Source organism: Apodemus sylvaticus, chromosome 1, assembly GCF_947179515.1.
Source record: "Apodemus sylvaticus chromosome 1, mApoSyl1.1, whole genome shotgun sequence".
Taxonomy (NCBI): domain Eukaryota; kingdom Metazoa; phylum Chordata; class Mammalia; order Rodentia; family Muridae; genus Apodemus; species Apodemus sylvaticus.
The window spans coordinates 108,642,088-108,669,460 of record NC_067472.1 but is presented as its reverse complement, the minus strand read 5'-3'; the positions used below and the strand labels follow the sequence as shown (position 1 = coordinate 108,669,460).

Sequence of the window (27,373 nt, the reverse complement as noted above, 5' to 3'; positions counted from 1 at the left end):
GGCCTATGGATTGCAGCATAGGTATCCTGTACTTTTTGGCTAATAATCCACTTACAAGTGAGAACTTACCATGCATGTTCTTTTATGTCTGTGTTACCTCACTCAGGATGATTTTTTTCTAGTTCCATCCATTTGCCTACAAATTTCATGTTATCCTTGTTTTTATTAGCTGAGTAGTATTTCATTGTGTGAATGAACCATATTATCATTATCCATTCTTCAGTTGAGGGACATCTGGTTTGTTTTCAGTTTCTGGATATTACAGATATCCAGAACATAGTTGAGCAAGTGTCCTTGTGGTATAGTGGAACATCTTTTCAGCCCAGGAGTGGTATAGCTGAGTCTTGGGGTAAAACTATTTCCAGTTTTCCGAGAAACTGGCAACTTGATTTCCAGAGTAGATGTACAAGTTTTGCACTCCCACCAGCAATGTAAGAGTATTCGATTTACTCCACATCCTTGTTAGCATATACTGTCCCTTGAGTTTTTGATCTTAGCCATTCTAATGGGTGTTAAGGTATAATCTCAAAGTCATTTTAATTTCTACTTCCCTAATGACTAAAGATGTTGAACATTTCTTTAAGTGTTTCTCAGCCATTAGAATTCCTCTGTTGAGAACTCTCTGTTTAGTACCCCATTTTTAATGGGGTTATTTAGTTTATTCTTGTTTAACTTCTTGAATTCTTTGTATATTTTGAGTATTAGGCCTCTGTCAGATGTAGAGTTAGTGAAGATCTTTTTATTTATTCAGAATTCTCATTAAACATGCACTGAGTATGCTATGATAGTTACGTGTATTGAAGATACAGAGACAATTAGATCATATGTCATTTACCAACAGCATGTAAGATTGTATCTACCTTACATGTCAAGATTGTCTCACTCGGGCCTGTGAGAAGATTCAGCAGGTAAAAGCACTTGATGCTAGGTTTAATTGCCTGATTTCACACACACACACACACACACACACATACATAATATTTGGGTCAACAAATATTAAATTGTATTATACAGTAGGTATGATGCAAGGCCACAACTATTATGAAAGTGTTGGATTCTCTCTATTCACTGAGTTTGTAATCTAATGCCTGAGGAGCCAAATGATGAGGGAAAGACTGATATGTTTCTAGAAATCCTCTGAAGTACAAAGAGAATTGGTAAGAAATACTGTGGAATAAATAAACAAGAAGGTAGTTTTCAATAGAGGCAGATCTCTGGAAGTCATTTGCAGGAGAACAGGAAGCCATTGTTAAGTGTGGCAATGGCAGACTAACGTGGATGTTGGGAAGCCGGGGAGAGTCAGAGAGTGACTAGGCTTCTGGGTTTGACGATGTGCTTTCCTGAGACAGAAGGTGTTGGACTATGGAGGTGGGCTTAGGTCTCTGAGCTTACCCAGCTGATAGGACATAAAGGAAGAGGCCAGGGGTGATATACAGTAGGAAGCTCTGGAAGGACTAAGCTTTAGATTGAAGTTTGAGAGTTATCATCATTTGGGTAGCATTTAAAGCTTTATAATAGGCAATATTATTCCTCCAGAGAAAGGCTTTAGGGTCACAGGGAAGTTATAGGAAAGTCTAAAACTAGAGTCTGAGGAATTAAGAGATAGATAAAGCAAGAGGAATCCAAGAAAGTCAACTGAGAGTATGGAAGCTCATCAAAGGGTTTCTTTTTACACCTCCCCTGTGTCTTCTCAGACAGAGCTTATGTTCCTCCCCTGGTACCATGACTGTTCTGTCCCTAGTATAAACACTCTTTCATCCACCATTAGAGAGTTAATTTTACAAATCTAATGTAATAATAAATGCATTGATTCTGTTAACAAACATCCAGGTCACTACAAGACCTTTTATGGGTATTCATTTTGGAGATCAATATGGCTATCATGGAACAGTTTCTCTGTAGAGGCTCACTGACTTTTTCTCTTCGGTTCTGACAGAAGATGCCCTTTCTAGTACTTAGAATGACTAGAGTGTAGTTAATACTATAGAACATTAATAAGCTGGTAATCCTGCCTTGGGTCATATGGATAGTACAGCCTGAAATAGGTCAGAAAACAGAGTAGCTAAAGAACCTTGTCTCTTCTGATAGGATTTGAATGACTCTGGAAAGCCATCATCTCCCAAAATATTCCTCCTATCTAGCACATTATCTGAACTTATGTCTTTATACCTTTATTTCTTGAGGATATAAGTTTCACTGTTGGAATTTTTAAATAACAAATTTTTGTTTATGTAATCATAGACTAAGAACCCCCTATGTAGGACTTTATTAAATAAATACCAGGACTATATTGTAATATTCTCACTGACACAGTTCTCAGAAACCAAGAGCTAGGAAGCAGAATGGCCATAGGTCTACAAAGCATTGGCTAAAACCTGTCAGCTCCCAGAAAGAAAAAAAGCATTCAAAAAGGTTTTTGTGGAAATGTAATATTTGTATAGGATCTTGAAGTCTTCATATTGGCTTGCTAGAAGTATAGAGCAGGAATCCTGTATGAAGGAACAGCATAAGAAGAAAGAGTCAAAGAATCACTCCCCACCCCCAAATAGACTGCTATGATCAGGGGCTGATGATGCTTCCTTCTGCTTTGTTTATGTGTAGAGAGGAATCAGGAAGTAGGTCAGACTAAGGAAATGAGGACTAAGCTTAGAGAGTAAGCCAAATGAACAATGCTTTGGGCTTGTGTACTCTAAACCTTTTTCTGTCCTTAAATACCTCACTTCCTTTCTAATACAACAGAGGAGAGTTTGAGATAAGAAATAAAAAAAGGAAGGCCAGTGGAAAGAGAGAACAAACCTGCCCTTAAAAGATAGGGAAGAGTACCAGGATGGCTGTCTAAAGGGACAGCTCTGCTTTTATTTGTGGTTTTATCATCACACAAGGCATAGTTCTAGGCCTTAATCAGTGAGTTTTTAGTAAGCAGTGTCTCATTTAGCAAAACGAGAAGCTTTGAGGGAGGTACTAACAGCAAGAACCAGTCATGCACTAGATGGCTTCTTAGTCCTGGAAACTATAACTGGGGTGACAGGGGAATAAAGAAAGGACAGCCAGCAAAGCATGATGGTGCACAACTTTAATCCCAGCATTCAGGAGGCAGAGGCAGGAAGATTCTGAGTTAAAGACTAACTTGTCTACATATGAATTTCAGGCTACCAAGAAAAAACATACAGACATATAGAAAAGCTAGGATCTTGGACTGTGCTTTCTGTTGAACACTTTCAAACCAGAAACCCAACCCTGTTTGTTATGTATAACACAGGAGGAGAAGTTACCTAGTCTGGGTAGGAAGTCTCTGTAGGGAAAAAGCCTTAGGTTGCAGACATCCAGGAAGGGGAAGTTAAGGTTTCTAATTTTTGTACACACTGGCCAGTTTTGCACACAGTGGTCACTTATTCATAAACATTGTTACCTAAACCAGAGGAAGGTCTTGCCATGCCTCTGAATCTCACGGGAGGAAGGCTCATGGGTCAGAGTCACTGAGGTCCTTGACAAGGCCATGGGCATGTCAGCAGTATACATTCACTCCAGACTTCATGCTCCCCACCGGAGCCACCTACAGGAAGGAAGCATGGTGCTCTCCTATCCAGAGTCTAGTCTTATCAATGGGAGGGTCACTCTGGGAATGGATAGGCAAACCCCCTGGGGTAGAACAGATCCTAGGTTATGATCACCTGGCCTTCAGACTGACTACTCCTGAGCTTTTCAGAGGTGTAACTCATCTCCCATTCAGCCAAGATGACCACAAGGCTCCACCTGGCTCCCTGGGAAGACAGAGGTAATGAATGCGTGAAGGAGAGAATGTGGCAGCCATCTCTTATCAGAATACTTTCTCTCTCTCTGACAACGGTCTTTAGGATAAGGACACTTTCCCTACTTTATTTTACTCACAGAGCCCTTTCTTCTTTTCACAGACTCCCTGAGAAACCTTTCTTCAGCCAGTCATGGCCCCCGCTCTTCGCCAGCTGAGTTCAGCTCCAGTCAGCATCTGCTCCGGGAACGGAAGTCCTCAGCCCCTTCGCACTCTAGCCAGCCCACTTTGTTCACGTTTGAGCCCCCTGTGTCAAGCCACATGCAGCCTGCCTTGTCCACCAGTGCACCTCAGGAGTATCTCTACTTGCACCAGTGCATAAGCAGGAGGACAGAAAATGCAAGGTAGGAGATTGATGTGGCCACTATGCAGAAAAGTGATCACTTAGGGCCTATTACTTTCTAGTCCCTGAATTTCAGTTTTAAAGACAAGGGAGTAAAATTTTCACTTTTTTAGACAAAGAAACACAAAGATAACAAAACATTTTATTGTTTATATAACCTATACTGTTATTTTTAGTTTGATCGGTGTTACTACTAAGTCATCATTGAATTCCAGAGAAATTATTATCTCATTTTCAGCAATCATGTTATAAAATATTTGTTTGATTTGGGGTTAAGAAGCATTAGGGTAAGTTTCAGAACCATAGTGTAACAGTCAATTTCTTGCTGGCTTTAAGAATTCAGCTAGAAACCCTTAACATTGCTGAGAGATTCCTTGGATCTCAGCTCTAGTGTTATGCTGTTCCTCAACTACCATTCATATGTGTGCATATGTATGCATGTGACCTTAAATGTGCCAATGTAGCCTTACATTAGCTAAATGAGAAAAATGTTAAATTCAATCACACTGTTATATCAGTATTAATTACTTTTCTCCTATCTGATAAGAAGCAACTTAGAAGAGGAGGAGGGGTCTATTCTGGCTGATAGTTTAAAAGAGTATACAGTATCAGAGCAACAAAGACAGGAGCTCATGGCAGCTAGTTTTATTACATACAAATCAGGATGCAGAGATAAATACCAGTGCTTAGCCTGCTTTCTCCTTTTGAATCACTCCAGGACCCCATCCCCTGGAATGGTTCCCCATACACACCGATTGGATCATCTCTTTTCAGTTTAACCTTTCTAGAAACACTCTCATCAACAACATAAAAATATATTGCCATAGTGATTCTAGATGTTGTCAAGTTGACAGTCAAGATTAACCATGACAACTTATTTCGAGCGCCCACACTCTTGTGTGTCATGGTATGCTGTGACTAGACAACAGAGATAGAAATTGTATCGATTATCTTGGGGTATTCTAGAGAGCATTGTAGATGCACAACCTATACCTATTTTTATTAGTTTTGTTCTCATTGTCAGAAGAAACAAGCACACAGTTTTGTCAGAATAAATTTTTAATTGATACCATAGCCAGATTATAAATTATGTTTCTAAATTACTTTAGTAATGTATAATTCCTGTTTTTTAAAAGTAAGGCAAAAGGGGCTGGAGAGATGGCTCAGGGGTTAAGAGCACAGACTGTTCTTCTGGAGGTCCTGAATTCAATTCCTAGCAACCACATGGTGGCTCACAACCATCTGTAATGGGATTCAATACCCTCTTCTAAGGTGTGTCTGAAGACAGCTATAGTGTACTTACATATAATAAATAAATAAATCTTTGGGCCAGAGCGAGTGGGGCCAGAGCAAGCAGGGCCAGACTGAGAACTGGAGAGATGTGTCAGTGGTTATGAGCATAGACTGCTCTTCTAAAGGTCCTGAGTTCAATTCCCAGCAACCACATGGTGGCTTACAACCATCTATAATGGAATCCGATGCCCTCTTCTGGTGTGTCTGAAGACAGCTACGTTGTACTTATGTATAATAAACAAATAAATCTTAAAAAAAAAAAAAAAAACCTAAGGCAAAAGACCAGCAAGACGCTTCCATAGGTAGAATTACTTATGCACAGGTCTAATACCTGATTTAAATCCCCAGATCCCACAAAGTGGTAGGCAAAAACTAACTTCCAAACACACACACACACATACACACACACACAGAGAGAGAGAGAGAGAGAGAGAGAGAGAGAGAGAGAGAGAGAGAGAGAGAGAGATGGTTTGAATGATAGGCTCATATGTTTAAATGTTTGGTTCCCAGTTAATGGAACTGTGTGGGAAAGGTTAGGAGGTATGACCTTCCTGGAGTAAGTGAAGCCTTCTTGAAGGAGGTGTGGCCTTAGGAGCTGGCTTTGAGTTTTCAAAAGCTCATGATAGGTCCAGTCTCTCTCCTGTTCTTACCTTTCCTCCTCCTCCTCCTCCTCCTCCTCCTGCTGCTGCTGCTGCTGCTGCTGTTCTTCCTCATCCTTCTCTCTCTCTACCCCTCCTACTCCTCCTCTCTCTCTTTCTCTCTCTCTCTCTCTCTCTCTCTCTCTCTCTCTCTCTCTCTCTCTCTCTCGCTCTCTCTCTCTCTCTCTCTCTCTCTCTCTCGCTCGCTCTCTCTTCTCCTCCTCCTTCTCCCCTTCTTCCTCCTCCCCTCCTCCTCCTCTCCTCTCTCTCCCCTCCCCTCCCCTGCCCCCCTCTATGCCTGCTGCCTGAGGATCAGTATGTAAAGCTTTCAGCTACTGTCCCAGCAACACACCTATCTGCTTCCTGCCATGGTGATCACGGACAAACCCTCCTAAACAGAAAGCAAGCCCCCAATTAAATGATTTCTTTTATAAAAGTTGCTTTGGTCATGGTTTCTCTTGACAGAAAAAGGAACAGCAATAAGACACATGCATTCAAATGAAAGTATTAATATAATTCTTATGTGTGGAAATGTTTTCATGATGTCACTTGAACCAGTAAAACACATTGAAAAACAACTCATGTGGCTGAGTTATCTCTGCCTTATTGTGATAAAACAGAGGCATACAACTAATATATAGCAGGGTTAGCGCTAGACTCTGATTGCCTCCGTTCTGTAATCTTCTCTACATCATGACACTAAGCTGCTGTTCTGAGTTACCACCACACAAGAGAGGCTCCCAACACTAGTTTGTCCTCTACTAACTTAAAGATGAAAGCTAAAAAGATAGAGTGAAGTAGCTCAGGGCACTGAATTAGTGCATGACGGACCTATAAGCATCACTTGCCTCTCTGAATCACAGGTGAGAGATAGACAGGGTGCTATACTGAAAATAATGGTACAAGCTTCAACAATCAGCCATAGTCAGCTCAAATTCAGGCTCTGCTGCTGCCTTGAGATCTTAGACCACCTATTTAACCACATTCACCTTCAGTTCCCTTATCTGCAGTATGAGACTAGCTAGCTAATGCAGAAGCTCACTAATAGTCATAAAATAGAAAATACCTAGAACTCAGACACTCAGTTGTCTGGAGAATATGTCCTTTTCTAGGGCACATATGATTGCTTGGGAGCCCAGAATGAGAGATCACAAACATGATTCAATGAAGACTTCAGAACCTACTATTAGCATTTTGAAATACCTATAGATCTTATTGAAATGATCTTTCTGGCTTAGTATGCCTAGGCTGGGTCCTGAGAGCCTGTCTTTCTGATAAATATCAAATACTGCCCAGTGCAGCTTGTCTACAAATTACACTTTAAGTAGAAGACTTTATAAAATATTAACATTTCCATAGACTACCACTCCCATGATCTGCTAAAGCATTCAAGAACAAATGCATAAAAATCTCTGCTGGAATTAACAGCTAGAGTATTCCTGTCCCACCCACTGACTCCTCTGGAAGTCTGATAGTCTTCCTGGCCAGAATTAATTTCTTCCATGATTATTATTGTATTCTTTTTTTTCTCTCATAGCATTTGGAATTTTTCGCCTTGTGCTGTATATTTTTAAACTAGTATATTACTGCTTTTTGAAGTTAATGGGTAAATCACATATGAAAAATAAACACTTGAACAAGCTGGGTATGATAACACTGCCTGTACTTCCAATATTCAGGAGAGTGAGACGGATCATCAAGGCCAGACTATGCTTCATGGCAAATTCAAGATTGACCTATACTATATAACAAAACCCTGCTGTAGATTGACTAATATTAATAGCAATAAGAAGAAGAAATTTAAAAGAATTGTAAACTGAAAAACAGAAAATGGGGTGCTGGAGAGATGGCTCAGCGGTTAAGAGCACTGACTGCTTTTCCAGAGGTCCTGAGTTCAAATCCCAGCAACCACATGGTGGCTCACAACCATCCGTAATAAGATCTGACACCCCCTTCTGGGGTATCTGAGGACATCTACTGTGTACTTACATATAATAATAAATAAATAAATCTTTAAAAAAAAAAACAGAAGATGTTCACCATGTAGTTTGACTTGGGAAGAAGCTGTAAAAATGTTGACCCATAGTTAAGAAAATTTAGTGTATAGGAACAGATGAAAATAAATGTAGATTTGAGAGCCAGCCTAAGAAGACTTTAAATGTTTAAATGTTGATCAATGGGTTTTTAAACAAACAAAAAAAAAATGCATACTAGAGGAAGTAAAGGTGAGCTTTAGAAGCAGTGGAGAAACTTTGAAGAGCGTTTTGGAAATTTCAGTTCCACTGAGAGCACAAACCACATCAAACTATGCCTCTCTTAGTACAACTCATAATTATAGACAAAGTCTCAAATACAAAATGCAAAACCCCAAATCTCTGAAAAGTTGTAAGGATACAATTCATGACATGATGGCAAAAGGCATGGTAGTGAGCAGCTCTGCCTTAACTATGGGTGTGTGTGGCATATCTTATTGTTCCAATCTCAGCAGGTCAGGAAGCAGATGGAACTAGAAGTCGATCCTATAGCACTGCTGTGAACGCCTGCGCTCTCCTCACTAATTGACTTCCTCTAGTTAGCACCCAGACTACTCCAAAACAGCCACCATTGGAGGACCAAGTGTTAAAACACAAAAGCATATAGAGCCATTTCACACATTCCTGTAACACAAACTAAAAGAAAAAAAAAAAGGAAAACATAGGGAACCATGAAACAAAAAATTGGGTGTTGAAAAGCCAAATAAGAGTAGCAGTCCTTTATGTAGGCTAACCAAGGAGGAAAAAGAAAATATGCAAATAAAATTAAGGTTGAAATAGAAGCTATTATAGTAAATACCATTCAAATAAAGAGAATCAATCTTGCCAAGAAGAAAAACCTAGAACTAAATGGTCTCACTGCTGAGTTTTATGAAGCCTTTAAGTTGGAATTAATGCTGATTTTTCTCCAATTATACTAAGGATCCTTCCACATTTATTTTGTGAGTCTTGTCACCCTGTTACCAAAACCAACATTATCAAGAAAGAAAAAGAAATAAAGCCATGGATTTTTTTTTTGGATGAACTTAAATAAAATTTAATACTTTCTTAAAAAAATATCAGTAAAATGAAGTTTCTTTTTCTTAGATTCCTGGACCCTGAAGCAATTATCCAGAGTAATTACCCAGGTATTACCCAGAGTAATACCTGATTTAAGGCTTTGAATTGCTATTCATATTAATTAGATGTTGTATGGCTTGTCTGTAAAGAGGATTCAGCTCATGATAATGTCTAGGGGACCAATGAAGCCCTCATGTAAATCTATGGTTTAAAAGAATCTTTTTGCTGGTCTATTTTGTGTTATGTGTTGTTTCGAAGTAGTGTTCAAAGCTGGGAAGGTAACGGTGCAGGTTTTGATGTCTTCTTTAGGTTGTATCTTTCCTGCTTCCAGTTGCCTATCAGGGCACTGTTGGAATATGAGTTATTGTCAGTGGTGTGTCACTGTGACCATCTATGTAAATAAAGCTACCATAGTGTGGGTTTCTGAGGAAAGAAGGTTCCATATCTACAGAAATGTTGAGTAGTTAAGACCATGGGAAGCAGCCATTTCAGAACACACAGTACAATTACAAAATCCTTTGCCTCTAGAACACTCAGGCAACAATCTAGCCTCTGCTGGACTTCAGTCCCCATGCCACCTTTCACTTAGCCTTTACTCTTTGGTTACTGACTTCAAGCAGGTATGATGAGGATGTTCAGAGCTGTACTTGGACTAAAAATGAAACAATCCTTCTGAGGGGTGGGACTATGAGGAAACAAGGTGGGTATCTCATTTCACACTCCTGTTTTTCTGCCCTTAGAAGTAGCTATAGGGGTTCGTCAAGGCAACCTCTGCACTACTTCTATGTCCTTGGTTATATTCATTTCTGGGTTTGCTTGTTTCTTTGTTAAGTTGTATGAATGGTTTTTTCCTTGATTACATTCGTTAAAAAATCAGTTTAGAATATAGGAAAAGTACTGAATTTTGAATGTTGATTTTTGTATCCTGATTTTTGTATCCTTAATTTTTTTTGCTGAAAGTGTTAACCAGATCTAATCTGCTGGCAGAAGCATTAGGGTCTTTTAGGTATAGGATCGTACTATCTGCAAATAAACATAATTTTATTTCTTTTTTGTTTGTACCCCCCTTTTACTTCTTTCTCTGGTTTTATTTATTTAACTAAAACTTCAAGAATGATACTGATTAAGAACTGAGACAATGTACATACTTGTCTTGTTCCTAATTTTAAAAGGATACTTTTAGGGTTTTTTGTTTGTTTGTTTTGTCCTCATTTAGTATAAACTTGTCATATATAATACTTTATTCTGAACCCAATGCTTTTTGTTTTTATTTGATGATGAACAGATAGGATTAACACCCGCAGCAACTCTGGTGACTTCTGCTCACACCATTTGACAAGCAACAGGCTTAACAGGGTCTCTCCATGGCTTCAGCACAGTAGCCTTGTTCTTTAGAGAGCCACAGAACATCAACATCTGTGCAGCCATTTGATGGAACCAGACTATCAGGGATTACCTGAGATGGGAGCCTTGGGTTATCTCAGGACCCTAAAACCACATCTCAGAAGATGCCACAGCACCTGGTTCTAGACTGAGTCTCCTCATTTTTGTTTGTTTATTAATTAATTTTTTATTTTTTTACACTCTATATTTTATTCCCCCTCACTATCCCCGTTTACTCTCTGACTGTTCCACATCCCGTACCTCCTCCCCATGCCCCTGTCTCTACGTGGATGTCCCCATTCACCACCCCACCACCACCACCCTGACCTCTAAACACCCTGGAGCCTCCAGTCTCTTGAGGGTTAGGTGCATCATCACTGAAAGAACATAAACCCAGCAATCTCTACTGTATGAATGTTAGGGGCCTCATATCAGCTACTGTATCTTGCCTGTTTGGTGGTCCAGTGTTTGAAAGATCTCAGGGGTCCATATTAAATGAGACTGCTGGTCCTCCTACAGGATCACCCTTCTCATCAGCTTCTTTCAGCCTTCCCTAATTCAACAACAGGGGTCAGCTGCAACTGTCCATTGGTTGGGTGCAATATCTGCATCTGACTCTTTCAGCTGCTTGTTGGGTCTTCTGCAGTCATGCTCAGTCCCTTTTTGTGAGCACTCCATAGCCTCAGTAATAGTGTCAGGCCTTGGGACCTCCCCTTGAGCTGGATCCCACTTTGGGTCTGTCTCTGGACCTTCTGATCCTCCGGCTCCTCTCCATTTCCATCCCTGTAATTCTTTCAGAGAGACACAATTATGGGTCAGAGTTGTGGCTATGAGATGGCCCCCCTCCCTCATTTGATGCCCTGTCTTCCTGCTGGAGGTGTGCTCTATAAGCTCCCTCTCTCTACTGTCGGTCATTCCATCTAAAGTCCCTCCCTTTGAGTCCTGAGAGTCTCTCACCTCCCAGGTCTCTGGTGCATTCTGGAGGGACACACACACACTCCTATCTCCCGAGGTTGCCTGTTTCCATTCTTTCTGCTGGCCCTCGGGGCTTCAGTCCTTTCCCTCATCCAATACCAGATAATATTCCTCTCTCCCCCCTACCTACCCAGTTTCCCTCCCAGGTTCTTCCTTCCTTCCCTCACCATTTGTGATTGCTTTGTTCTCCCTCCCAAGTGAGGCATCCTGGCACTTCAGCTTGTTGACCTTTTTGAGTTATGTGGACTATATCTTGGGAACTTTGTACTTTTTAACATCCACTTATTAGTGAGAACATACCATGCTTATCCTTTTGTGTCTGAGTTACCTCACTCAGGATGATATTTTCTAATTCCATCCATTTGTCTGCAAAACTCAGTATGTCCTCATTCTTCACTTGATCTTAGCCAAAAGGCCAAGAAGCAATGATCTCCTCATTCTTAATAGCTGAGTAGTGTTCCATTGTGTAAATGAACCACATTCTGTCATGGGACATTTGGGCTGTTTCCAGCTTCTGGCTGTCACAAATAAAGCTGCTATGAACATAGTAGAACATGTGACCCTATGGCATGGTGGGGCATCTTTTGGGTATATTCCCAGGAGTAGTATAGCTGGGTCTTCAGGTAGATCTATTTCCAATTTTCCAAATTTCTGGAGGAACCTCCGGATTGATTTCCAGAGTGGTTGTACCAGTTTGCAATCCCACCAACAATGGAGGAGTGTTCTTTTTCTGCATCCTCTCCAACATGTGTTGTCACCTGTGGTTTTGATCTTAGCCATTCTGATTGGTGTAAGGTGGAATTTCAAGGTCATTTTGATTTGCATTTCTCTGATCACTAAGGACCTTGAACATTTTTTAGATACTTCTCAGCCATTTGAGATTCCTCAGTTGTGAAATCTCAGTTTAGTTCTATAACCCATTTTTGATTGAATTGTTTGGTCTTTTGATGATTAGTTTCATGAGTTCTTTATATATTTTGGATATTAGCCCTCTATCAGATGTGTAGTTAATGAAGTTTTTTTTCCCAATCTGTAGGTTGCCAGTTTGTCTTATTGACTCTGTCCTTTGCCCTACAGAAACTTTCCAGTTTCACAAGACCCTATTTATCAATTCTTGATTGGAGTTCTGTTTAGGAAATTTCTCCCAGTGCCAATGAGTTCAAGGCTCTTTCCCACTTTCTCTTCCATTAGATTCAGTGTATCTGGTTTTATGTTGAATTCCTTGATCCACTTGGACTTGAGCTTTGTGCAAGGTGACAAATATGGCTCTATTTTCATTTTTCTACATACAGACAGCCAGTTAGACCAACACCATTTATTGAAGATGCTTTCTTTTTTCTATTGTATATTTTTTGCTTCTTTGTCAAAGATCAAGTGTCCATAAGTGTGTGGTTTTATTTCTGGATCTTCAATTCTATTTCATTGATCAACATGTCTGTCGCTGTACCAATACCATGCAATTTTTATCACGATTGCTCTGTGGTAAAGCTTGAGATCAGGGATAGTGATTCCCCTTGAAGTCTTTTATTAAGGATTATTTGAATTCTCACCTGAAGAACTTCGGATGGCGGAGAAACATCTTAAAAAATGCTCAACTTCATTAGTCATCAGGGAAATGCAAATCAAAACAACCCTGAGATTTCACCTTACACCAATCAGAATGGCTAAGATTAAAAACTCAGGAGACAGCAGGTGTTGGTGAGGATGTGGAGAAAGAGGAACACTCCTCCATTGCTGGTGGGGTTGCAAATTGGTACAACCACTCTGGAAATCAGTCTGGCGGTTCCTCAGAAAACTGGGCACATCACTTCCGAAAGATCCTGCTATACCACTCCTGGGCATATACCCAGAGGATTCCCCAGCAAGTAATAAGGATATATGCTCCACTATGTTCATAGGAGCCCTATTTATAATAGCCAGAAGCTGGAAAGAACCCAGGTATCCCTCAACAGAAGAATGGATGCAAAAAAATTTGGTATATATACACAATGGAGTACTCTTCAGCCATTAGAAACAATGAATTCATGAAATTCTTGGGCAAATGGATGGAGCTGGAGAACATCATACTAAGTGAGGTAACCCAGTCTCAAAAGATCAATCATGGTATGCACTCACTAATAAGTGGATATTAGCCTGGAAAACTGGAATACCCAAAACATAATCCACTCATCAAATGAGGTACAAGAAGAACGGAGGAGTGGCCCCTGGTTCTGGAAAGACTCAGTGTAGCAGTATAAGGCAAAACAAGAACAGGGAAGTGGGAACGGGTGGGTGGGAGGATAGGGGGAGGGGAGGGGGCTTATGTGACTTTCGGGGAGTGGGGAACCAGAAAAGGGGAAATCATTTGAAATGTAAATAAAAAATATATCGAATGAAATTTAAAAATTTTTTTAAAAAAAGAATTATTTTCACTCTTCTGGGTTTTTGCATTTTTCAGATGAATTTGAGAATTTTTCTTTCCATATCTTTGAAGAATTGTGTTAGGATTTTGATGAGGATTGTATTGAATCTGTAGATTGCCTTTGGTAGGATGGCCATTTTTACTATGTTAATTCTGCCTATCCATGCGCATGGAAGATCTCTCCATTTTCTGGGATTTTATTCAATTTCTATCTCGAGAGACTTGAACTTATTGTCATACAGGTCTTTCACTTGTTTGGTTAGAGTTACCCAAAGATATATTATTTGTGGCTATTGTGAAGGGGGTTGTTTCCCTAATTTCTTTCTCAGCCTATTTATCATTTGTATAAAGGAAGGCTACTGATTTATTTGAGTTAATTTCATTTCCAGCCATATTGCTGAAGTTGTTTATCAGCTGGAGAAGTTCTCTGGTAGAATTTTTGGAGTCACTTATATATACTATCGTATCATCTGCAAATAGTGATAGCTTTATTTCTTCTTTGTCAATTTGTATCCTCTTGATCTCTTTTTGTTGTCTTATTGTTTTAGCTAGCACTTCAAGTACTATATTGAATAGATATGAGGAGAGTGGGCATCCTTGTCTTGTCCCTGATTTTAGTGGGATTGCTTCAAGTATGTCTCCATTTAATTTGATATTGGCTGTTGGTTTGCAGTAAATTGCTATTATTAGGTATAGGCCTTAAATTCCTGATATCTCCAATACTTTTAACATGAAGGGGTGTTGTATTATGTCAAATTCTTTTTCTGCATCTAAGGAGATGATTGTGATTTCTTTTTACTTTGAGTTTGTTTGTATTGTGGATTACATTAATGGATTTTCGTATATTGAACCAAACTTGCATCCCTGGAATGAAGCCTACTTGATTGTGGTGAATGATGGTTTTGATGTGCTCTTGGCTTCAGTTTGCAAAATTTTATTGAGTATTTTTGAATCAATATTCATAAGCGAGATTGATCTAAAGTTCTCTTATTTGGTTGGGTCTTTTGGTTTAGGTATCAGAGTAATTATGACTTCATAGAAGGAGTTAGGCAGTGTTCCTTCTCTTTGTATTTTATGGAATAGTTTGAGGAAAGTGATATCAGGTCTTCTTTGAAGCTCTGATAGGATTCTGCACTAAATCCATCTGGGCCTGGGATTTTTTTGGGGGGAGGAGGGGTGTTGGAAGGTTTTTTAATGACTTCTTCTATTTCCTTGTACAATATGAGCCTGTTTAGATAGTTTACCTGCTCTTTTTTTTTTAAGATTTTATTTATTATTATATCTAAGTACACTATAGCTGTCTTCAGACACACCAGAAGAGGGCATCAGATCTCATTATGGATGGTTGTGAGCCACCATGTGGGTGCTGGGATTTGAACGCATGACCTTCGGAAGAGCAGTCAATGCTCTTAACCGCTAAGCCATCTCTCCAGCCCCCTAGTTTAACTGCTCTTGATTTAACTTTGGTATGTGGTATCTATCTAGAAAACCATCCATTCCATCTAGATTTTCCAGTTTTGTTGAATATAGACTTATAGTAGGATCTGATGATTTTTTACATTTCCTTTGTTTCTGTTGTTATGTCTCCTTTTTATTTCTGATTTTGTTCATTTGGATACTGCCTCTCAGCCCTTTAGTTAGTTTGGCTAACAGTTTATCTATCTTGTTCATTCTCTCAAAGAACCAGCTTCTGGTTTTGTTTATTCTTTGTATTGTTTTCTTTGTTTCTATTTGGTTGATTTCAGCCCTGAATTTGACTATTTCTTGCCTTCTACTCCTCTTGGGTGAGTTTGCTTCTTTCTGTTCTAGAGCTCTCAGGTGTGCTGTTGTGTAAGATCTCTCCAGTTTCTTTACCTGGGCACTAAGTGCTATGAACTTTAGTTCTTAGCACTGCTTTCATTGTGTTCCATAGGTTTGGGTATGATGTGTCAGCATTTTCATTAAATTCCAGGAAGTCTTTAATTTCTTTATTTCTTCCCTGACCAAGTTATCATTGAGTAAAGACTTGTTCAGTTTCCATGTGTATGTGGGATTTCTGTAGTTTGTGCTGCTCTTGAAAACCAGCCTTTGGATGCCCTGCTATAGGGGAATGCCAGGACAGGGTAGAGGGAGTGGTGGGTGGATTTGTGAATGGGGGGAGATAGGGTGTTTTTTAGGGGAAACAGGGAAAGGGGATAACATTTGAAATGTAAATAAAGAAAATAACTAATTAAAAAAAGAAGAAGAAGACCAGCCTTAGACCATGGTGATCTGATAGGATGCATGGGATTATTACAATCTTCTTGTATCGGTCAAGGGTTGTTTTGTGACCAATTATATGGTCAATTTTGGAGAAGGTACCATGAGGTGCTGAAAAGACAGTGTATTCTTTTGTTTTAGGGTGAAATGTTCTGTAGATATCTGTTAAATCCATTTGGTTAATAACCTCTCATAGTTTCACTGTGTCTCTGTTTAATTTCTCTTTCAATGACCTGTCCATTGGTAAGAGTGGGGTGTTGAAGGCTACCACTGTTATTGTGTGGGGTTTGATGTGTGTTTTGAGCTTTAGTAGTTTCTTTTATGAATGTAGTTGCTCTTGCATTTGGGGCATAGATGTTCGGAATTGAGAGTTCATCTTGGTGGATTTTCCCCTTGATGAATATGAAGTGTCCTTCATCATTACACTTGATAACTTTTGGTTGAAAGTCTATTTTGTTGGATATTAGGATGGCAACTCCTGCTTGTTTCCTGGGACCATTTGCTTGGATGACCTTTTTCCATCCTCTTACTCTGAGATAGTATCTGTCTTTGTTATTGAGGTGTGTTTCTTATATGCAGCAAATTGCTGGATCTTTTCTGCATGGCCAGTCTGTTAGCTTATGCCTTTTAATAGGTGAGTTAAGTCCATTAATATTCAGAGATATTAAAGAGAGATGACTGTTTGTTGCTGATATGTTTGTTTTTGTAGGTAACTTTATGTACTTGTGGTTCTCTCCTTTGGGCTTTGTTGTGAGATGCTTAATATCTTGTCCTTTCTTTGGTGCAAGTACCTTCCTTGTGTTGGAGTTTTCCTTCTAGGATCCTCCGTGGAGCTGGATTAGTAGACACTGTTTGAATTTGGTTTTGTCCTAGAATAGTTTGGTTTCTCCATTTATGTTGATTGAGAGTTTTGCTGCATAGTCAGTGCTGGCATTTGTGTCCTCATAGAGTCTTCATGATCTTTGACCAGGCTTTTCTGGGTTTCATAGTCTCTGTTGAGAAATCTAGTATAATTCTGATATTTTTGTAATTCTGATATATTTCTTTTCTGGTCCCATTTATTTAGTGTTCTATAGACTTCTTGTACCTTTATGATCATCTCTTTCTTTAGCTTGGGGAAGTTTTCTTCTATGATTTTGTTAAAGACATTTTCATGTCCTTTGAGCTGGGAATCTTCATTCTCTATTCCAATTATTCTTAGATTTGATCTTTTCATTGTAGCCTGAATTTTTTGAATGCTTTGAATTAGGAGTTTTTTATGTTTTGATTTTTCTTTGACAGTTATGTCAGTCTCTTCTACCGTATCTTCTACACATGAGATTCTCTCTTCTATCTCTTGTATTCCGTTTGTGATACTTGCATCTGTAGTTCCTGACCTCTTTCCTAGGTTTTCCATTTCCAGATTTGCCTCCATTTGTGTTTTCTTTATTGTTTCTACTTCTACTTTTAGGTCTTGGATCACTTTATTCACTTCCTTCACCTGTTTACCCTTGTTTTCCTATATTTCTTTCAGTGAGTTACTGATATCCTCCTTAAAGGACTCAATTTCATGAGATAGGATTTTAGGTCAGCTTCCTGATTTTCAGGTGTGTTGTTATATTCGGGACTTTCTGTGAAGGGAGAACTGGATTCTGATGATGCCTTCATATACTGGCTTCTGTTGCTTATGGTTTTGCACTTGCCATTTCACCATCTGGATATCCCTGGTGTTTGTTGGTCTGGGTGACTGTCTGGAGTCTGCCTCTTTTGTCCCTGGGTTGCTTCAAGTCTCCTGGTAGGCCTGCAGTCCTGGCTGTAGCAGACCACCTGTAGAGCCTTCCAACTGGGGGCTCTTCACAGGGGCTAGAGAAGCTGCTGATCTGTTGCCCTGACTGAAGAAGATCTCCTGGGAGGTCTTCAGACTATTGGGTCTTCAGTAGAGCAGTCAAGATGTTGTCCAATTGCTCTGCATGCAGCTGATCCTCAATTACTCTAACTGCAGTGGATCCTCAACTGCTCCGAGTGCAGAGGGACTCAACTGTGCTGAGTTCAGTGGGTTCTCAACTGCTCTGAGTGCAGCAGCTTCTCTAAGATGGATCAAGATATGTTGTCTTCACTGGAGCAAAACAACCAAGAGTCTGCCCCAGCAGAAAGGACTGGGTGGCAGAATGGGAGGAAGGGACAGAAGGGGAGTGGTATTGGGAAAGGCAGTGTTTTTGGTGAATGATGGGTCCAGAGTCGACCAGGCCTCCAGCAGCAGCTCTGGGACTCCAGAGGGGGGAGGGTGTTCTTACCAACTGCTCTGAGTGCAGTGGGTTCTCTAGGATGGATCACAATATGTTGTCTTCACTGGAGCAGACCAGCTTAAGAGTCTGCCCCAGCAGAAAGGATGGGGCAGCACCTGAGTCTCCTTGTTAAACCACTAACAGACAACACTAGCTCCCATTCTCATTTCTGTGGACCTGGTTTAGCAGAATGTCTTCTTTTTCAGAGTTGCTTTTCTTACATCAACAATATAGTAACTCTATTTAGAATACCAAATATCCCCCAGATGGAGCCTAAATTCAATCAAACATAAACCCAGATGTGACTATCTGGAATCATAAGGATGGGAAGTGGGCAGTCACCCTAAACCTCTATCCTAGCACAGCTCAGGATGCCCAATGAGGAAAAATGGAAGGAAGCAGGAGAAATGGCATGTTTTGCACAACTAAACAATACTGTGAAGGGTCCCCAGGGCCACTGGCTTCCTACTTCCCAGATACCTTGTACAGTTTGGCACATATTCATCCCACTTTACCTGGTAACTGTGCCTACCACAGGGCTCCCAGTTGAAACGTCTTGCTAAGACCAGTTTGTTATAATTCAGTGGCTTGTCCTACTCATACACCAGCCAGACTTAGTTGTGGAGGTCAATGCCACCGAGAGGCACAGAGCCCATGTGATCTGAGTACCATTCCACTGCTGACACCATTGCCCTTTCATGTTGGCCACCAGAAATGGTGCCATTCCCTGAATTTGGGGTCCTTCCAGTTGGGAGCATTTGGGTCTATGAAGATCAGAGTATACTTTCCCTGGGTCAAGACCATCCCAATGACCCACTACTGCAGTCTCAGTGGCCTGGCCTACTGACTGATGTCACTGAAAACAGGGACACCATCTTTATTATGTTGATATGTTCATTTTATTATCTTCATTTTATTATTGGTCCCTTTGGAGCTTTATCATGAAAGGATTCTGTGCCTTATCTAAGGCCATTCCTATATCTGTCTGTTGAGATTATCTTGTGATTTATATGTGCCATATGAAACTTACTGATTTGAATATGTTGAGCCATCCTTACATCTCTGAAATGAAACCAATTTGATCATGATCATTTTAATGTGGTATTGAATTTGATGTGCAAATACTTTACTAAGAATGTTTACATCTATGTTCATCAGAAAATTCAGTCAGTAGGTTTTTATTGTGCTTTTTTCTGGCTTTAGTATCAGGTTAATACAGGCTTCATAGAATAATCTTGGTTGTGCTCCTTCCTTTCCCTTCTGTTTCATAGAATGACTCAAGGAGCACTGGTGTTGGGTCTTCTTTAAAGAGCTGGTAGAACTGGGAGACGATTTATCACTGCTCCAATCTGATTACCTGTTACAGATTGGTTTAAAGTATCTATATTCTCTTCATTTTATTCTTTATTTTAGTGAGTCATATATGTTTAAACATTTATCCATTTCTTGCATATTTTTCCAATTTGGGGACATAGATTTTGTTTGGTTTTTCAGAGATCAGTGTCTCATGTAGACCAGGCAGACTTAAACCTTGCAGTGTAGTTAAAACAATACTTAAACTCTAATCCTCCTGCCTCTGCCTCTGAAACACTGGGATTATAAGAATGAACCACCATGTCCAGCCTAGTATATACATTTTTCTTTCTTTTGATTTTTTTTGTTTTTGTGTTGTTGTTGTCTAGACAGGGTCTCACCCTGTAGCCTGTGATGGCATGGAATTTACTATGTAGACTAGATTGGCCTCAAACCAGAATATAGATTTTCAAACTGTCCATGAAGAGACTCTGTATTCCGTTTTATTTAAATGTCTCTTTCAAGAAGCCTCTGATTTCATTAAATTGGGGATTCTCTATTTCTTTTGGTTGCTATGGCTGAAGAATTGTCAATCTTTTGTTTTGTTTTCAAAGAATCAACTTTTGTTTCATTAATTACCTTTGTACTGCTCTTTTGGTAATTCCTACAATCTTTATTATCTCTTTAAGTCTACTGCTTTGAGTTTGGAAGGTTCATATTTTTAGGACTGTGAGGTGCAATGCTAGATTATTTATTTGAGACCTTTTATTATATGTAAGAACACTGTAGCTGTCTTCAGATACCAGAAGAGGGCATCAGATATCTTTACGGATGGTTGTGAGCCACTATGTGGGTGCTGGGATTCCAACTCATGACCTTCAGAAGAGCAGTCGGTGCTCTTACCCGCTGAGCCATCTCTCCAGCATTTGAGACCTTTTAAATTCTCTAATGATACACTCATGTGGGAAAAAAAGGGGAAGGGGGGGTAATGGCAGCAGGCCCCGCATATGAGAGAACTGGCACACAGTAGAGTCCACGAAGGGGCATAGGGAAACACCCGGCAGAAAGGCACACTGTGCCGCCATAAGGAGTGCTGGCGCCCCTGGGACCTGTAGAGTTTGAGGCTGCCAGGCTTGCTGAGAGGTCTTTCCCTGGAAGGGGGCGGGGCGTTTGTACCACCTGGTACCTGTTAAGACCTGCTTGGCTATGAGGCGGCTTGGCTGTGAGGATTCACCCCTGGTGGCTGGGAACGCTGAGGCCTGCTCCATGCTCTTGGCTGGCGGATTTCATAAAAAAGACAGCTCATAGTTTCGATGCTTTATTATTAAAAGAGTAGAATGAGAAAAGGAGTTAAGGAAGTAAAGAGAAAAGGAGAAGATGGAGAGATGAGAGAAGGCCATGACCACATGAAAAGAGAAAGAGGGGGAACAGGCTGAGAGATGGGGAGAGATGAGAGAGGAGAGGGGGAGGGGGAGGGAGAGAGGGGGGAAGGAGGGAGGGAGGGAGAGAGAGAGAGACAGAGAGAGAGAGACAGACAGACAGCACATGAGATGCCTCCTTTAATAGTAGGCTGGGTTACCTGGGTAACCGAGGGCCAGGGAAAACCTGGCTGTAGGGCTATAGCCAGGTGACTGCAGAGGTGGAGTCCAGCCAAAACACTAGAGGCCTGGAGCATGGCCACAGGTGATTGACAACCATAGGGGTCCAGGGAGCAGTGACTGAACTCCTGTCCCATGCAGGTGGAAGCTCCACCCACCACCAGGTCTCAGGGGTTCTTTTTTTTTAATATATATTTTTATTTTCTATATTCTTTGTTTAGAATCCAAATGCTTTCCTCTTTCCCAGTTCCCGCCCCCATATGTCCCATAAGTCCTCTTCTCTCCATCCATTCTCCTATCTTCCCCCCTCCCTTTTCTCTGTCCTGGTACTCCCCTACACTGCTAGATCAAGCCTTTCCAGGATTAGGGCCCTCTTCTTCTTTCTTCATGGGAATCATTTGATATGCTAGTTGTATCTTCAGTATTCAGAGCTTCAGGGCTAATTAATATTCACTTATCAGTGATTGCATTCCATGTGTATTCTTTTGTGATTGGGTTACCTCACTTAGGATGATATTTTCCAGTTCCATCCATTTGCCTAAAAAATTCATGAATTCATTGTTTCTAATGGCTGAATAGTACTCCATTGTGTATATATACCACATTTTCTGTATCCATTCCTCCACTGACGGTTCTTTCCAGCTTCTGGCTATTATAAATAAGGCTGCTATGAACATAGTGGAGCATGTGTCCTTATTGCATGCCGGGGAATCCTCTGGGTATATGCCCAGGAGAGGTATAGCAAGGTCTGCCGGAAATGTCATGTCCAGTTTTCTTAGGAACCGCCAGACTGATTTCCATAGTGGTTGTACCATCTTACAATCCCACCAGCAGTGAAGGAGTGTTCCTCTTTCTCCACATCCTCGCCAACAACTGCTGTCTCCTGAGTTTTTAACCTTAGCCATTCTGACTGATGTGAGGTGAAATCTCAGGGTTGTTTGGATTTGCATTTCCCTAATGGCTAATGATGTTGAGCATTTCTTAAGGTGCTTCTCGGCCATCCCAATTTCTTCAGGTGAAAATTCTCTGTTTAGGTCTGTACCCCATTTTAATAGGGTTATTTGGTTCCCTGGGGTCTAACTTCTTGAGTTCTTTGTATATATTGGATATTAGCCCTCTATCAAATGTAGGAATGATAAAGATCTTTTCCCAATTTGTTGGTTGCCGTTTTGTCCTTTTGATGGTGTCCTTTGCCTTACAGAAACTTTGTAATTTTATGAGGTCCCATTTGTCCTAATCTTAGAGCATAAGCTATTGGTGTTCTGTTCAGGAACTTTTCCCCTGTGCCTATGTCCTCAAGGGTTTTCCCCAGTTTCTTTTCTGTTAGTTTCAGTGTGACTGGTTTTATGTGGAGGTCCTTGATCCACTTGGAGTTGAGCTTAGTACAAGGAGATAAGAATGGATCAATTTGCATTCTCCTGCATGCTGACCTCCAGTTGAACCAGCACCATTTGTTGAAAAGGCTATCTTTTTTCCACTGGATGTTTTCAGTTCATTTGTTGAAGATCAAGTGACCATAGGTGTGTGGATTCATTTCTGGGTCTTCAATTCTATTCCATTGTTCCACTTGCCTGTCACTGTGCCAGTACCATGCAGTTTTTAACACTATTGCTCTGTAGTATTGTTTGAGGTCTGGGATACTAATTCCCCCAGAAGTTCTTTTACTGTGGAGAATAGTTTTAGCTATCCTGAGTTTTTTGTTATTCCAGATAAATTTGAGAATTGCTTTTTCTAACTCTGTGAAGAACTGAGTTGGGATTTTGATGGGGATTGCATTGAATCTATATATTGCTTTTGGCAAGATGGCCATTTTAACTATATTAATCCTGCCAATCCACCCAAAGGGCACAGAGACAGTATCCAGATTAACAAAATTAGAAATGAAAAGGGAGATATAACAACAGAAACTGAGAAAATTCAAAAAATCATCAGATCTCACTACCAAATCCTATACTCAACACAACTGGAGAATCTGGAAGAAATGGACAATTTCCTAGACAGATACCAAACACCAAAATTAAATCAGGATCAAATAGATCATCTAAACAGGCCCATAACCCCTAAAGAAATAAAAGGGGTCATAGAAAGTCTCCCAATCAAAATAAGCACGGGACCAGATGGCTTCAGTGCAGAATTCTATCAGACCTTCAAAGGAGACCTAACACTAATACTCTTCAAACTGTTCCACAAAATATAAACAGAAGGAATACTACCCAACTCATTCTATGAAGCCACAATTACACTGATACCAAAACCACACAAAGATCCAATAAAGAAAGAGAACTTCAGGCCAATTTCCCTTATGAACATCGATGCAAAAATACTCAATAGAATTCTTGCCAACCGAATCCAAGAACACATCAAAACGATCATCCACCACAATCAAGTAGGCTTCATCCCAGGGATGCAGGGATGGTTCAATATAAGGAAATCCATCAATGCTATCCACTACATAAACAAACACAAAGAAAAAAACCATATGATCATTTCATTAGATGCTGAAAAAGCATTTGACAAAATTCAGCATCCTTTCATACTAAAAGTCTTGGAAAGAACAGGAACTCACGGCCCATACCTAAACATAGTTAAAGCAATATACAGCAAGCCGGTAGCCAACATCAAACTAAATGGAGAGAAACTTGAAGCAATCTCACTAAAATCAGGGACTAGACAAGGCTGCCCTCTGTCTCCATATCTTTTCAATATAGTACTTGAAGTTCTAGGTAGAGCAATTGGACAACATAAGGAGGTCAAAGGGATACAAATTGGAAAGGAAGAAGTCAAATTATCACTATTTGCAGAAGACATGATAGTATACTTAAGTGACCCAAAAAACTCCACCAGAGAACTCTTACAGCTGATAAACAACTTCAGCAAAGTGGCAGGTTATAAATCAACTCAAGCAAATCAGTTGCCTTCCTATACTCAAAGGATAAGCAGACTGAGAAAGAAGTTAGGGAAATGACACCCTTCACAACAGCCACAAACAATATGAAGTATCTTGGAGTGACTCTAACCAAACAAGTGAAAGATCTGTACGACAAGAACTTCAGATCACTGAAGAATGAAATTGAAGAAGACCTCAGAAAATGGAAAGTCTCAGGGGTTCTAAGTCGATGCTCCAGTGTAGGGGAATACCAGGACAGGGAAGTGGGAAGGGGTAGATTGGGAAATGGGGGGTGGGGGAGGGAAGAGAGCTTATGGGACTTTCTGGGAGGGGGGGATCCAGGAAAGGGAAAATCACTTGAAATGAAAATAAAGAATATATCAAAAAAAAAAGTCGCTGCTCTACCTGAAACCCTGCCTATGCACAGCCCGATACACTCATAGCTCTAAGCTTCCATCTTAGAACTGGTTTTGCTGTGACCTTAAGACTCTGTTATGATTTCATTTTCATTTGATTCTAGGAACTTTTAAATTTCCTGATTTTTTTTCAATGACTCACTGGTCATTCATTTACAAGTATATTGTTGAATCTTTATGAGTTTTATTTTTTTTCTCTTGCTGTTGATTTCTAGTTTTATTCCACCTTTATATGAAAAGACACAAGAAGCTGTTTTGATTCTTTTGTGTTGTTAAGACTTGCTTTATAGATTAGAAAGTGATCTATTTTAGAGAAAGCCCCATGGCTGCTAAACAGAATGTATATTCTGAAGCTCATATATGGAATATTCTGTAAATATGTTATGTCCATTTAATGTGTGATACAAACTATGTTTGAAATTTGTTGATTTTTTTTAGTCTGAATAACCTATCCACTGATTAGAATTGGGAATTGAATCTATCCTCTATTACTATGTCAGGACTTGTGTATCCTTTAGGTCCAGCGGTATTTGTTTTATGACACCAAGTGCCCCAGCAAGTCAGTGCCTGTGTAGTCACAATCATCTTTGGGATGGCCTGTTCTCTTTATTAATACATAGTTACCTTCATGTCTTCTGATTAAGCCCGAATTCTACTTACTCATGTATCAGAATAGCCAAGCTAGCTTGTTTTCAGCTTCCTTTGCTTTGTAACAGAATCCTTTTACTCAGTTCTTTGTCCTTAAGTTGTGTTTCTTGGAGACAGTACAAAGTTGTATCTTGTTCATTGTGTGGGGGTGGTGGGATGTTCATATATCAAGGAAAGCACATGCATGTTTTGGTGTGTGTATATATGTAGGCCATAGGACAACTTAAGATGTAGATTTCTCCTTCCATTTTATTTGGCATAGGATCTCTCATTGCTTACCACTGCATTGACTACTTGGGCTGGTCCATGAGCTTCTGGGCATTCTCTTTCTACATCTCCCATCTCACTGTAGGAGAGTTGGGATGATAGATTCATGTCACTATGTTCCACATCTTATAGGATCTGGGGCTACAAACTCAAGTTCTCATGTTTATGCAGCAAGAACTTCACCCACTGAGCCATTTCCCCTGCCTTGGATTGTGTTTTAATCTAGTCATCTAGTTTGTACCTTTTAATTGTGAAATTAAAGCCATTTGCATTATTATTATTAAAAGGGGTTCTGCAATTTTGTTCCTTGTTTTTCTGATCAGCTGACTGGATTATTGCTTGTTCCTTTCTTTCTCCCATTTACTGAGTGAGACATGGTTCTTTCCTGCCTTTCCTCTGTTCTTCTCATGACCTCTGTTCATTACTATGGTCACATTAACGGAGATTATCTTTTTTCTCCTTTTGTTTTTATGACCCTTTTAGTTATCTTCTGCAGTACTGACTCAATGATCATGAATTGCTTTAGCACATGGCTGTCTTGAAATACCTTGATTTCTCTGTGGATTTTAAAATTAAACTGTTCTGGATATAGCAGTTTTGATTAATAGTTACTCACTTCCAAATACATCATTTATTTAGAAATGATGTGTTTTATAGAAATACATCATTCTATGCTTTCCTGACTGTTAGAGTTTCTGTTGAAAAGTATAATGTTATTATTATGTGTTTGCTTTTTTGAGTTAGTACTTTCTTATATGGCTATTAAGAGTGTTTTCTTTGTTTTGCATATTTTGCATCATGGCTGTGATACACTATGATATTCTTTGTAAAGATCTATTTAGGACTTTAAGTGTCTCATGCTTAGATGTCTATTTCTTTTAATACATTTGCAAATTTTTCAGCTGTAATTTCATTGAATAGGTTTTCTGTACCTAAGTTTTTCTTCAACTTCCCCATGGAGTCTTTGACCTGGTCTCTTGATCACATCTCAGAATTTTTGGATTTTACTCATTTGTATATTTCTTTATCCCATATTAATTCTGGGTATTATGTTTCTTTGATCATGTCCTTCATCTTTGATTTCTTTCTCTTCTTCTTGGTTGAGTTTTTTGCTGATGCTTGTAACTGACTGACTGTATATATGCATTTACTCTTCCTGCTCCAATCTATATTTCCTGCTAAGTCTCTAGATCTTGAATTGACTTCCTTACTTCATGTATCTACTTATTTGTGTCATTTTGAAGTCACTGATTATTTTTACAGGAAAATTTTTGTATTCCTCATCCAACACTTTGCCCATTTGGCTCTCTCATCTTGGTAATTAGAGAGTTATGATTTGGAGGAACCTGATGGCCTTGCTTTTTCTTGTTTCTTGTGTTCTGAATTGTGAAAACATTAGTGAGAGAAATGAGAGGCCTAAATAAGAAAAGAAATATACTATAGTTATTAATTAGAAAACCAAATATTAGTAAAAATGCCAGTTCTTCTGAACGATCTATAGGTTCAATACAATGGCAAATAAAACTTCCAACAAGCTTTTACATAGATACTGTTAGATTGGTTCTAAAATATGTGTAAAAATGAAAACAATTTAAACATTCCATGTTAATCTTCTAAAAAGACAACAATGAAGCATTTAAACTACCTGGTTTCAAGACTTAAATGCTGGTAAACTCTAGGATGCTGTGTTAGTAAAGAGATAAGTACAACCACTGAAGTATGAGTCCAGGAAAATACACTAATATGTGCACGCACACACTGTTGAATATAAATTGAATTCACTGTAAAACAAATGCGTTTTATATACCTGACTTACCAAATATTATAGC

General features: G+C 39.6%; 1 protein-coding gene across 1 annotated transcript in view; it reads left to right on the top strand.

Moving 5' to 3' along the window:
* The window catches only part of Gab2 (GRB2 associated binding protein 2), a 225,620-nt gene that overhangs the window by 177,256 nt on the left and 20,991 nt on the right, over positions 1 to 27,373 (top strand). The window contains exon 3 of the mRNA XM_052158471.1: positions 3,912 to 4,152. Within this exon, the coding sequence (XP_052014431.1) occupies positions 3,912 to 4,152 (241 nt within the window). The remainder of the gene's footprint in view (positions 1 to 3,911; positions 4,153 to 27,373) is intronic.